The sequence below is a fragment of the Pollachius pollachius genome (assembly GCF_949987615.1).
Source record: "Pollachius pollachius genome assembly, chromosome: 1".
Classification (NCBI taxonomy): Eukaryota; Metazoa; Chordata; class Actinopteri; order Gadiformes; family Gadidae; genus Pollachius; species Pollachius pollachius.
In genome coordinates, this window is record NC_136934.1 from 20,035,256 (window position 1) to 20,048,848 (window position 13,593).

The 13,593-nt window shown below is 45.7% G+C and overlaps 1 protein-coding gene across 1 annotated transcript in view; it reads right to left on the reverse strand.

Annotated features, from left to right (window-relative positions):
• LOC307082634 (transmembrane protein 132C) overlaps positions 1-13,593 on the reverse strand; it is a gene marked incomplete at both ends in the record, with an annotated part of 29,972 nt that overhangs the window by 15,358 nt on the left and 1,021 nt on the right. The window contains 2 exons of the mRNA XM_079746267.1: positions 1,874-2,011; positions 9,171-10,068. Coding sequence (XP_079602393.1) covers positions 1,874-2,011; positions 9,171-10,068 — 1,036 coding nt within the window. The remainder of the gene's footprint in view (positions 1-1,873; positions 2,012-9,170; positions 10,069-13,593) is intronic.

Below are 13,593 nucleotides of genomic sequence, written 5' to 3' on the forward strand. Positions count from 1 at the left end.
ATAATACAACGAATACATAGGAGAACACCTGAAACCCATTTCAACTTCCTAGATTATAAAGTGGCCTGTGTCGATTCAAGTAGAGAGTGGTGTATGGAAGTAAATCTGTGCCATCGGATTTTGAATCATAAGCCATTGAATTCTAAGCACTGAATATTTATGCATTGAAATAAAGTATCTGGATTTTTTGCCTCTGAATATAACTCTTTAAAATTTTCAACAAATAATTTTCACCTTTATTTTTCAATGTTAAAAAATTCAAAATGAAATTTTCAACATTAAAAAATTCAACTTAAATATTTTCTGCGTCCCCAAATTCAACATGCCAAAGTCACTTGCAAAATTCAATGCATGAAATTCAGTGTTAACATCCGGGATCCCAAGGACGAGCAATCCATCCTAGATGCTAGATCGCGGTCAAGCAAGGAGAGCGGGAATAAGAGCGTCCCTCGCTGGTTCTTTTTTTCTTGATACAAACGTTAATTAAAAACAGTATTATACACAGTAGCCTATAATAGGAAATGCTCAAAGGTAAATCAACGTCATTAAACATTGACTGTAGCTTTTTATGGGGAGAGAAGCAACGGTGGTGGACCTTACTAAACGCCCTATCCATTGTATCGGTCTGTAAAATGCTAATCAAATCAAATAAAATGTGTTTATTAAGCACATTTAATATCAAGGTGAGGGGCGGGGGGTGATCTTATCTTTTATTTATGTTTTTGTTATTATGCACACCGTTTTAGTTTTTTTTACTGCAGTATGAAATAAACGATGAACTAATGCCTGTATGTGAAGTGTGTGTGTGTGATTGCAGTGACTTGGCTAGATTAACATGCAGTGTAAGGGTAATTGTAGTGGGTTAAGGAGCCCAATTTATTAGGGCACCAATTTGGGGCGATCCAAGCTCCCTTTGCCTACGTTTGGTGCGATGCTGGGGCAATCTGAAGCCCGCTGCCTCGGGAAGAAGCGCCCGACAGCAACCTGCTTTTAATTTGTCATCCTCATATCTGTATCATGTCACCTGATGCAAAATAGTGTTGGCTCTGGGCGCTCGTAACGTGCGCCTGGTGTCACAAAACGAATACCCCCAATCAAAGTGATCGATGACGATACAAACATTAAGTTTTAAGAACGACTTCATGCCTGTCTACTCTTCAAACTCGTGCATGTTGCAGACAGCGCCCCCTTGGGTCACATTTTTCGGTGGGTCGCAGAATTCTGTGAAACACACTCTCCTTGCTCGTATACGATCTAGCATCTAGGCTTGATTGCTCCTCCTTGGGTCCCCCGATGCTAACGCTGAATTTCACACGTTGAATTTTAGAGCTGACTTTGGCATGTTGAATTTGGGGACGTTGAAAATATTTTAGTTTATTTTTTTTTTAACGTTGAATATTTGATATTGATTTTTTTAAAATTGAAAAATAAAGATGAAAATTATTTGAGTTAAATTCAGAGTAAAAAAATCCAGATACGTTATTCCAATGCATAAATATTCTGTGCAAAGAATTCAATGGCTTTCTATTTTCAAAATCCGATGCCACTGATTTACTTCCATAGTGTTGCATCACCAACAATCAGCATTAGCTGTACTTGTCTTTGGAGTAAGCTCTTTCTCAGGGCTGAATCTCAATGGTTTGTGATCTGAGTATTAATTACATTAACTGAGTGTCATTCCTTTGCAATCATTTTGTTCCTGTTTCTTGATTTGTTTTTATGTTTGTCTGAAATCTGACAAAAACCTAACTGTAAAATAACCGATCTCAGTCTATTTCACAAAATAAGTTAGAATATGACAGCCATACTAACAAGTTTAATATATAGGATAACGGTAGAGAAGTAATACTGATGTCATGAGTGTGAACATTACCTTTTCCCGGGTATGGGAGCTGTCCTCTGACACACCACATTGATGGTCCCATCCGTCCCCGTATCTAGCGTCATGTCCCACAGCAGGGTGTTGGTGGGAGTTGCTGTGCGAAAGGTTACCCCTTTCTTTACACTGGCTCTGGGAAAGGTAAAAGAAGATAGGAGATAAAGGTCAAAGTCAAAGTAGACGAGAATTATTCTTCCGTAACTCCGGAGAGAGCTTCAGAACATACCGACATTCATTAGTTTGGCACATCAGCTATTCATCATTACGGATATATTCTGTTGCGTTATATAACAGGGTTGATATGAATTCCAGTGAATTGGTGTTTATTAATCCGTTCATCTATTTATCCATTACACTTATATACTCTCTTCTTCTTAAAGATGTCCCATTTGTTGCCGAAAACATCACAGATTTACTTTGAAGCAGGGCTACATCACTCACGTCCTTTCAAACAAGACTACTGTTTGACTTCAAGACTACAAACACTTTTCTTCACCCGGACTCCACCACTGAAGCATAACAACAGAAGGTTGTCTGCTTGGAACTCGGTCACCCCTTCTACATGCTATACACACACAGTGACAGGGCGTATCTTTGAAACCTTGCCCGTAAACACTGTGGCTGTAAAACCGCGTAGAGCGCGTTACGATTCTCCCAGGGAAGAGTAATCAACTGCAGAGGCGTCTCATCAATCTGCCTCTGAGTGCATCTTCAGCTTGGCAAGGAGTAGCGGTTGGCCAGGACTCTCAAAGTCAGCCGTGAATCCCTGTGCGCGCCATCAGTCAGACTAAGGAGCAACAATTAGAGAGAGAAGAACGATGCGTTCAAACACATTAACATCTAATTGAAATATAATCACGTGTTCGTGTCTGTCTATCGGTGTGTCCCTGTGTGTGTGGGTTTGTGTTTATATGTGTGTGTGTGTGTGTGTGTGTGTGTGTGTGTGTGTGTGTGTGTGTGTGTGTGTGTGTGTGTGTGTGCACATGCGTGCACATGTGTGTGTGTGTTTTCCTGCATTCTCGTGTGTGGACCATTGATTAAAGAACACAAAGAGCATAGAGAGAGCACATTCAAATGTTTCAAGACATAGTCTGGAACGGAGGACTCAGAGGAGAATTCAGCAAACCGGGATCTGTCTTTCTTTCTTTCTTTCTTTCTTTCTTTCTTTCTTTCTTTCTTTCTTTCTTTCTTTCTTTCTTTCTTTCTTTCAGTCCTTTAGTCCCTCTTTGTTTATTTATTTAATTAAATTGAAAACTCCTTTCCTTATTGTGAACGGTTCACATCTTCAATATGCCAGTGTATGCCTACATCAACATCCTGTAATGCTGCTTGTGCTCATCACCACAGCATGTACTACCGTCTTTTTACTTGCTAGATTAAAAAAGTCTAAGCGATAGTTTTTTTAGCTGCCACATGGTCAAATCTATCTGCCAGGGCTGGTGTAGGCGTTCCTTGGACCCTGATGATCAGGCGTTAGAGTGTAGCATGTTAGACACTTGATTAGGGGCTTGAAGTGAAACAGGAGAGAGACATACGTACACTTTTTGTGTTTCCTATAAAGGTCTTCTATTTATGATGCGAGTTCTGCGTGATTCCAGGGAAGGATGGGGTTCATCGGCTCTGGCGTAGGGTTGGTATGCTTAAACCCTGCCTGCGTGCATTCACAGGAGGCGCATACATGGGGAAGGGAGAGAGTGGCATTTCAGTGGGGTTCAGTGTCTTTTAGAAGTCCCTTTGAAATTAATTTGTGCAATACATGTATTTATTTCTGCTTTGTTTTCATGTTTCTGCGGGTTTTAAACACCGGGAACGTGGCCAATGTTGATCTTGATGGTGTTTTTGGGTTGCTATAGCAAACATCAGGGTACTACAGAAAACCAGCCACACACAAACACACAAACACACACACACACACACACACACACACAAATAAAGTATCTCACATATGCCCAGACCCACTCACTGACACACACACACACACACTGAGCCAGAGTACATGAAGAGGACCCATGCGCAGTGGGGGCGGCATCTTTCATCTGAGGGATGGCGCTGTGTGAGTGGGGATAAAAGATGGCGCCATGGGCGACTCAGATGCCGCAGAAGCAACATCTGACAAGGTCAGCACTCGAAATAAGGCAGTAATACAGTAATAACCTGCTACATGAATACAGTTACTGCAGTTTTTAAAATACAGTCATTGGATTCATTGTTTAGCCCAAACACAGAAAATATAATATCGATATAGATATATATTTAGATATGTTGTATGTATGTTTTTTAGCCCTCAACAAGTGAAAATTATAATTATTTCTATATTCCATGTGTAAATAAATAAATGTTTATAACCGAAATCAAAGATATTATAACATCATAAGATCAATAACACATTGAATTATCACCCAGTTGTTTCAAGTGGATCTTCTTGCCAGCTCATATCCTCCCATGGACTGAAAATCTCAGGACTCAACCATTGATTATTAATTTTTTGAAAAATGTCAGGTTTCATGCATTTCAACTTTTACATTCCATCTGTGTTTCTGACTGCAGAGATTACAGAAGGACTGCAGGATTGGAATTATCAGAAAATTTGACTTTAATCCCGTGCAGCCATGGATGTAAGGGTGATGACGTGATGATGTCATGTATCTTGAACTGCGGGCCAATCCCCCGGGCGCTAATCTAGTAATGGCTGCCGAACGACTTGGCCTGCATTGAGAAAACGCCACAAAGTGCACACAGAGATCAGCGTGGCCAGCCTGTAGCTCAGACGCCCCGGATAATCCCCACGTTTACGAGCACCTTTCCCCACCGAAGGAGGAAGAAGAAGAAGAAGAAGAAGAAGAAGAAGGAGGAGGAGGAGGAGGAGGAGGAGGAGGAGAAGAAGAAGAAGAAGAAGAAGAAGAAGAAGAAGAAGAAGAAGAAGAAGAAGAAGAAGGAGGAGGAGGAGGAGGAGGGGGAGGAGGAGGAGGAGGAGGAGGAGAAGAAGAAGAAGAAGAATATGAAGAAGAAGATGAAGAAGAAGAAGAAGAAGAAGGAGGAGGAGGAGGAGGAGGGGGAGGAGGAGGAGGAGGAGAAGAAGAAGAAGAAGAAGAAGAAGATGAAGAAGAAGATGAAGAAGAAGAAAAAGAAACAAAGGATTGACTTTCCCTGTTCGGCTTCTAAAGTGTGGATGGAGAGAAGCAGAGACCAGGCCTGCGGTTAGGAGGCACGGGGTGGGCTGGGCCAGGGAGCCTGCTACCTGAGCTCCAGCAGGCCAGGGAAGACGGATGCCCAGGGAGACTGAAGCTGACAGAGTGTGAGAGAACCAGCTCTTGGCTGCCGAGCACGCCATCCATCTCACCTCAGAGCAGGTGAGGCATGAGTGGCAGCAGGGTTTTTTCAAATTTTACATACTCCTTAACATACTCCCCTCAGTCCCTGGCGAGCACACACTCAGCATGAGAACACTCTCAGGACATGCCAAAAGACTAACACACACACACACCCAATGCATGTGCGCACACACCGACACTGACGCGAGGTCGCAGGTGCATGTGTTATGTAAAGACACACACAAGCGCATTGACCGCTGGCATCCTTCCATGCAGACATAAACTCCCTTTGCAAACTGGGACACGAGCCCACACATGGCCTCTCCACCTCTGTCATACACGATCAAGCCAGCCCCTTGGCCCATGTCTTATGCAAGTCGTGCTGTTTGCTCTTTCCCTCCAAGTGTGTTCTGTAGTCTTTCTCTTGTCTTTTTCTTGTTTGGTTGTGCGGTTATTTTTCTCTAAAGGCTCAATTTCCGGGCTCAAAAGAAAAACACCGGAAAAAAACTGGGCGGTGGAGCCAGGTAGAAGCATCAGACTGCCCCGGTGTCGACCAGCAGACAAGCCGACCGCAACACTAATGGTGACCCGTGAACTATGACCCAGACTCACCGCCTCATTAAGGGCTGCTTGGGGAAAACAGATGGATGATGGCTGGATGAGTTACAGACGGAGGGATGGATGCTAGATGGAGCGATGGTGTTTTTAATCACGCCTCCTAGCGGATTTGTTTTCCGTTCTTTTTACCTCCACACATCGCCTCAGGGCCGCTGGGCCCCTGTTGCACACCGATGCAATCAGAAACAGATGCAATGGTTAATTATGCAAGCAAATGTCCGTCGTTTAGCACGTAGCTGATCGCTGGCGATCAGCTACGTGCTTGTCATCGCTAAGTTGGGTGGAGCCGGTGGGGCCTTGAAGGCATGGGGCTGCCAAGTGGGAGGAGTCAGAGCACGCAAACCAATGACGAATAATAAGGCGTGCATAATTATACATGCATGCATTTAAGATGATATAGCTGGCGGGCAGGGGGTGATGCGGGATAATGTTTTAATCACGAAAACCTTGAGGTTAACAAGCTTGCATGAAACCTGTATGCTCTTTGGAGTTCATAACTGGTTCACATATTAACAACATAATGAATAAATCAATAAAAACCCCGAGCTGACGAAGTGCTCGCCGTGCCCCTCCCGCTGAAAGACGAGCGCAGGCAGAATGAGACGGAACTAATTGACCTTCACGCTAACGGTGCCTGCACTCCACCACGACCTTTATCAAAACGTCACAGAGGATGAGGGATTACTTCCAGCGCCAGACAGGTGTGGATTTATCTCCTCCCCACCCCACGACCCCAACACACACAGACACACGCACACTAACCCCAACACGTACAGACACACACACACATGACCCCAACACACACAGGGACACACACACAACTCCAACAAATATAGACATACAACCAGGACCCAAACCCACACAGACACACACACACACACACACACACGATCCCAACACACACACACACACAACCCCAACACATACAGACATCAAACACACCCCAACAGACACAGACACACACACTCACGACCCCAACACACGCACACACACAAAACCCCAACATGCAAAGACACACACTGGAACGACCCCAACACAAACACAAGACCCCAACACACAGAGACACACAAACACGACCCCAACAAACACAGACACACACACACACGACCCCAACACAAACAGACACACCCACACACACGACCCCAACACACACACACACGACCCCAACACACGCAGACACACACACACAACCCCAACACACACACACACACACACACACACACACACACACACACACACACACACACACACACACACACACACACACACACACAAACCCAACACACATGTACTTATACACACGACCCCAACACACACAGGCACACAAACACGACCCCAAAACACATGTTCACACACACAGGACCCCAACACACACATACACACACACACACAACCCCAACACACATGTTCACACACACACGACCCAGCCCCTGACTTACTCCCTGTCTCCCGGTAGCGGGTTCACCAGGCTGACGAGGGGGTATTTAAGCGTAACTAAATGGGGCGTTCAGACAGTGATGAAGCACACAGACAGCTGTTACGGAGACCACTCACGGGGCCTGCTAATGACCTAACAAGCAGCAGGGGGGGGGGTTGCTGGGGGTGAGACGACGCTAATGGCCTTACGGGGAATGAGGGTTGAGGTGGTGGTGGTGGTGGTGGTGGTGGGGGTGGTGGTGGGGGTGGTGGTGGTGGGGGTGGTGGTGGTGCGGCTGGTGGTGGTGGGAAGCAAATGCACAGCAGTAAAAACATTATTTCCTGTGTACTGCTGGCAGCCACTGAGCCGTCTGTTCTATTGTTTGGTGTTTTGTACAAGGACAGCTCTCAACCACTGCCTGCCTGGTGCTGTGTGGCATTGAAATTACAAACTGTTGATTGGCGTAGACAGAAGGAGAGGAGAGAAGAGGACAGGAGAGGAGCAGGAAGGAGAGGAGTGGGAAGGAGAGGAGAGGAGAGGAGAAGAGAAAAGAAGAGAGGATGGGGAGGAGAGAAGAGAGGAGAGGAGTGGAGAGCAGAGTAGCAGGGAGGAGAGGATGGAAGAGTATAGGAGAGGAGAGGAGCAGAGGAGAGAAGGAGAGGAGAGGAGCAGGGAGTAGTGGAGAGGAGTGGAGAGGAGAGGAGCAGATAGGAGAGGAGATGAGCACGGAGGAGAGGAGAGGAGAGCAGAGGAGAAGAGGAGAGAAGGAGAGGAGAGGAGCAGGGAGGAGAGGAGAATAGAGGAAAGGAGAGGATAGGAGGGGAGAGGAAATTAGAGGAAAGGAGTGGTGTGGTGTGTTTATTTGGAAACAACCGTAAACTTAGTTTAAAAGGACAGTATGGGTTTAAGAGATCAGTGTGTATGAAAAACACAAGAGGGGAACGGCAGGAGTTCATTTTCTGCGTCAGAGCTTAGTCAGGGAAGAAACAAGGACACAAGAATAAGGGGAAATAGAGCGGTATCATCTCTTGTCATTTTGATTAAACAAGCATCCACTACGGAGCGGCCCTGCGATGCTCACAGATGACTAAGACAGCAAAAGCAAAGCAAATAATGTTAGATAACCTTTGAGTCAAAGCCTTCGTAAAAGAGATCATAAAGATCCCGGAGATCGTAATGGGATGCCAAAACGCTTTAGCACAGTAATGAATCCATGCTACCGGGTGAATGACATTCTCATGGTCAACTAGGAAGTCCATAAAACAAATCTATGCCTCTGAGCGAGCTAGCCTTCATTTCTTTGGGCCTACGTTGACAGCTGGATCTGACTGTGATCTGTTGAAATGTGATTTTATTTTAAGTCCTGCTTAATAATAATCACATGAGGTTTAATGTAGTGAGCGGCCATAAAAAACATCCATAATACAATGAAGTGAATGCGATATGTAGGTCAGTACAGTGCTCAGGTGGTAATCTCTCTGCCTCTTCAGCATGATGTGAATGACATTCATTCATTCAGCTGGAGAGCAGCAATGATAATACGATTAAAACTAAATCAATAAATTCCATTCCAGACATGATATTTCAGAAGCATTCGTGATTCGTAATACACAACATGCTCGATGTATACAATATATATTACTCTTTATCCCAGATTTGGAAAATCGGGGTACTAAAATCAGAGTAATAATTATCATAATCATATTATTATATTTTCCATGAATTACATTTTCCTTCCTCCATCTGATTTGGTCTAGTAGGAACAAATTGTTCCAGAGAAAATAAGGAAAGGGGACTCACACCGCTATTAAAAAACCTCCAAGGGATTCTATGTGATCTCTTGAACAAAAATGTATTTAAATCCTGAATCGTACAAATTCAATTTGTTTGGTTAAAGAACAGCCATTCCTTCTTCACCTCGCGATCGGAAAATCTAAAAATTTACCGGAGAGTGAAGTTGAGGAGCTGGGCCGAGGAGACCATTAGGATGTAGAAGGTGGCGATGTCCGTCTTCTTCAGCGGCTTGGACGAGGTGCGTATGACGATGGCGTTCCCCAGCTTGAGGCGCGACAGCGTGGCCATTCCCTTGGGCACCTGCAGCAGCCGCACGCTGCCGATCCTCTGCATGGGCGTGACCGGTAGCACCCTGGCCTGCCGCTGCTGCCCCCCCGAGCCCCCCCGACGCCCCAGCTCCGGGGAGCTGCAGCTCCCGCCGGCGCTGGGCCAGGCCTGGTAGTACAGCTCCACAGGGTTCCCCGAGGACGGGTCCTGCCTCTCGCTGCTGCTGCTGCCCTCCCCTCCCGCGGCGGCGAACCAGCTGGGCAGAGGCACCAGCTCCGCCATGCAGGTCCCCTTTTCTCCCCCCAGGGTGCAAGAGCCCCTCACCTCCTGGGTCTGCCAGAAGGCGTACACCGTCACGCAGGGCAGCGCCTCCGTCGCCTCCGCCGGCCGGCCGCCCCACTCCCGCCCTCCCACGTAGAACAGCACCCGCACCTTGGGCTTGGAGGAGAACACCCTGGGGGTCAGCACGAAGGACTGGATCTTCCAGTTGTAGGTGAGGGCCCCCGGGGCCTTGAAGAGCGGCACGCCCTGCAGGAGGTCGCGGGGGACGGGCTGCTGGGCCGACAGCGGGCCGTAGCTGGCGTTCACAACCGGCTGGCCGCTGGCCCGCAGCACCACGAAGGGCTGTGTGTGAGTCCCCATGCTGGAGTTCCTCATGAAGTCCTGGCCCGCCTCCTTGAGGAGGAAGTACTCTGCATCCAACAGCTCATAGTCGACTGGCAGGTAGACGGGGAGAGGCACCGAGCTCTTAGTGCTGTCACTCACGTCCCCTCTCTCCGAGTCTGGAGGACGGAGACAAGAAAAGCGTGTTAGGGATATCGAGGGAAGTCTTCCTTTAAAGTTATGAATTAGGATATAAGGAAAGTCTCTACAGATCTAAACAAACTAAATTTAGTTGAAAGTTAAAAGGACCATTGGGGAACGAGCCTTGTGCATTGTTTCATTCCAGGGAACTAATAGCTATCACACTTAAGTTATTACGCTCAAAATCATCTAACCCTCCAATTTAATAAGAAAAATCCCCATAGTTGGTCCATGAGGGAAATCATATGAATTACAATTCGAAAGGATTTGGGACATTGTAGTCTCTAAACCAGCGGATAACAAATGGACACAGAGGGATATCATGGCAGCAATATTAAAGCAGACAACCCAATATGGGGGTCACAGTGATTGCTTTTGTAATTATGTGCTTGTTGGTAATGTACCTTGTTTATAAGCGATACACAACTCAAATGATTCAAAGGCATTAGCAAACCCAAGCAGCTTCAGGTCATAGTTACTGAAAAGGGCAAAGGAGAGCATGCATCATGTGTACTGACCAGCCCTAACCCCGGATGAGAAAAAAACAGCAACCACACATCCTCAGCAGTCTGATCTGCTAAGCTCTAGGGTGGGGGCGGTGTGGAGGAGTGGGGGAATGGGGGAGCAGATGGGGTTCAGGTGGGGGGGGGGAGAACCAGGTGGGGGAGGAGGGGGAGAAGTCTGTGGAGTGGGGGAGAACTGGAGAAGTGGATGAGTGGATAGGGTTCAGTTGAGGGAAGAGGTGGAGGGGTGGCTGGGGATAGGGGTTGCAACTCTACATGATCCATTGGGGCCTAGGTTAGAGCTGTGTGTGTCCTGAATAATTAAGCATCCATTTGATAGATTACACAGATAATTATTATTAGAGCTGGGGACCAGCTACATCATGCAATTACCCTACTGGGTGAATTACAGAGGACGAAAACCCTGATGTGTTTACTGGAGAGGTTATATTGAAATGAGTGGAGCGAAACACAGGTCTCGGATGCAGAGCGAGAAAGGGGGCTGAACAGAAAAAGACAGGCTTTTAGCTGCAGTGTGAATCCGAGCAAGTGAATCGTTGCATCAGCCTCTCACTGTGATTTCAACACGGCTGACGGAAGATGAACTTCTTTGACATCGGCATCAGAATTCAGATGTGCATATATACGATGTGTTAGTGTCCTCGAGACTGCGGCCACAACAACACACTTTTTACCCGCTAAACGCAGCTCGACGAGTGAACCTGGCAACACGGGGCCTGTCGACGATCTTACGAGAGATCTTGATAAACAGTTTTCGCACTCCATATATAACTATGGACGTCAGCCTCCGGTTTCGTCACGCCTGGTGGCGTTCCACATACATTTCTGTCACCCTTCATGTTCCTTCACCTCCAGGAGGCGGGCGCGCTGCTGGGAGCCGGGCTGGGTGGCTGACACAGCGTACAGGACGTGTCACCGTCTCGTCAACACGCCCGGCTTCAGGATAAGATGTTTTCCTGCCGGCTGATCCTGTCTGCACACAGGTTAACTTCAGGTCTGTAGGCGATAGGGCGGGGGTAGCAGGGAGAACCTGGTTGATCTCACTTAGCCCCCCAGTGGTCATGGTGACAGATGGGGACGGTGGTTAAATCCAGGGCCTGGCAGAAGCTGCAGAGTATAAACACTGGCCAGGATGGTAGAATCCCTCAACACAGCCCAAGAGCTGCACCGGTAGCCACTAACGGTAGACAGTGGCTTTAGTATAGCCAGCCCCATAGTGTGGCATGCCCTATATTGCTTCCACTGTCTTTTGAATGTGAGGAGAAAACTGAACCTCATCTGGCAAATAAAGAGTGCAAATTCAGCAGCCCCAGCTCTGCCAAACTCCAGAATGACTTAAAGGAGAGCTTCAAGTTGTTTTATGAAGGGCCTAGCTTAGAAAGAAGGACTCCCATGCAGACTGGCCAACAAACAGCCTGTGGCCAAAAGCTTCTGGGTTATTCTGTCCCCCTTTCTGGCATCTAATTTTAAAGACTAAAATACAGATTGGGCTTCATGTTTTCATAACGTTGGGTAGTTACTTTTAAATTTAACACAGTTTTTACGTTAGTAAGTAGTATGTTCGTAAGTGTTGCCAACTGAGGTAAGTAACACTTTAGACTACTTAGTCTCTAAACCAAAAATGAATGCCCCATTGTGATTCCTTGCTTATGTTGGCTGCATTGTCCAGAGCCCTTCACACCCTGTAGGCTACTGGTTAACAAAACAGACCACCAAAGTATACTGTGACCGAAACCAAGATCTCTCGAAGAAGTACAAAAGAAGATAGGTTAGGCTAGCTAATACATTTTTATCCTACTAAGATTGATGAGCTGCGATTGTTATGCGATAGGTAGCATAGCAGTGAAGCATATACTTTCAGGCCTACCCTACTGTGGTGTAAATAGCATTATGCTAGCTGAGATACGCATATGCAGCTAGCCGCAAAGATGTAGGAAAGAAACAGAGCCAGTGTCAATGTGTTGCTGTTTTAACGGTTCAATTGATGCTTGCTTGTTTGCAAACTAAATTTAATAATGTATTAATTGAATTGCGAAAATAATAAAGGTAATCTGTGTACTAAGGTAATACTACATCAAGTAGCCAAAATACTTTAAGGGGGAAATAAAAATGCAGAACAGTCACGTATATGGGATCAACAAAATGTGCTTCCAGGTGGATTGAAATTAGCATTCTCTGTCCTTTTCCAAATCCAAAAAGGTTTATGATCGAAGATGATATCTCCCAAATGTTATTGAAATGTGTGTTTGCAAAAGTGGTGTCACCAATCTATACAACATCCATTAGCCATTAGCTGGCCCAAACCATGTTATTAAAAACATTAACAAAATATTCTTCGCTCTCTAGAGCCTATAGACTATAGACTATAATCTATAGGCTCTAGAGTCAGAGTATAGTGTCAATCACATCAAGCTTTATTAAAAGAGATTGGAGGTATCTTAATCATTGCACACAAATACAAATACATCTTATTAAAGGTTTTGAATTTGTAGTATGTGTAAAATAATTGATTCTCACAAACACATGGTCTTGGTCTGGTTGTGATCTTTCCACTTGATTAATCACCCAAACGAACAAACTGTTTGAGTGCAACCTTGTAAGACTGTGGGCTTCTATTGTGGGCTACTTTTTATTTCCACAACTGATTTCAATTTAATATGCGCTCCTTTAACCTTCATCATGCATGCAATTAATCTTCAAATTATTACATTTCCAAGCACAAACCCAGAGCAACCACCATGAATCGTAATGTGCAGTAATGACTTATACCATATGTGCAAACAGCTTGTTGAAGTAGGCTTTAAATAGCACCGCAGAAATTGACAAACGTGCCTACATTTAATCAGCTGTTTGGTTCGTAAACTGGCTTGTATGTGACTGCACGTTTTTCAAACCCCTTCCCATGCTGCTAGCAAATGAAAACAGAGAGCTTCTGCAAGTGTTTCCACTGACACAAACTTAAGAGGACATTTTGGTGTT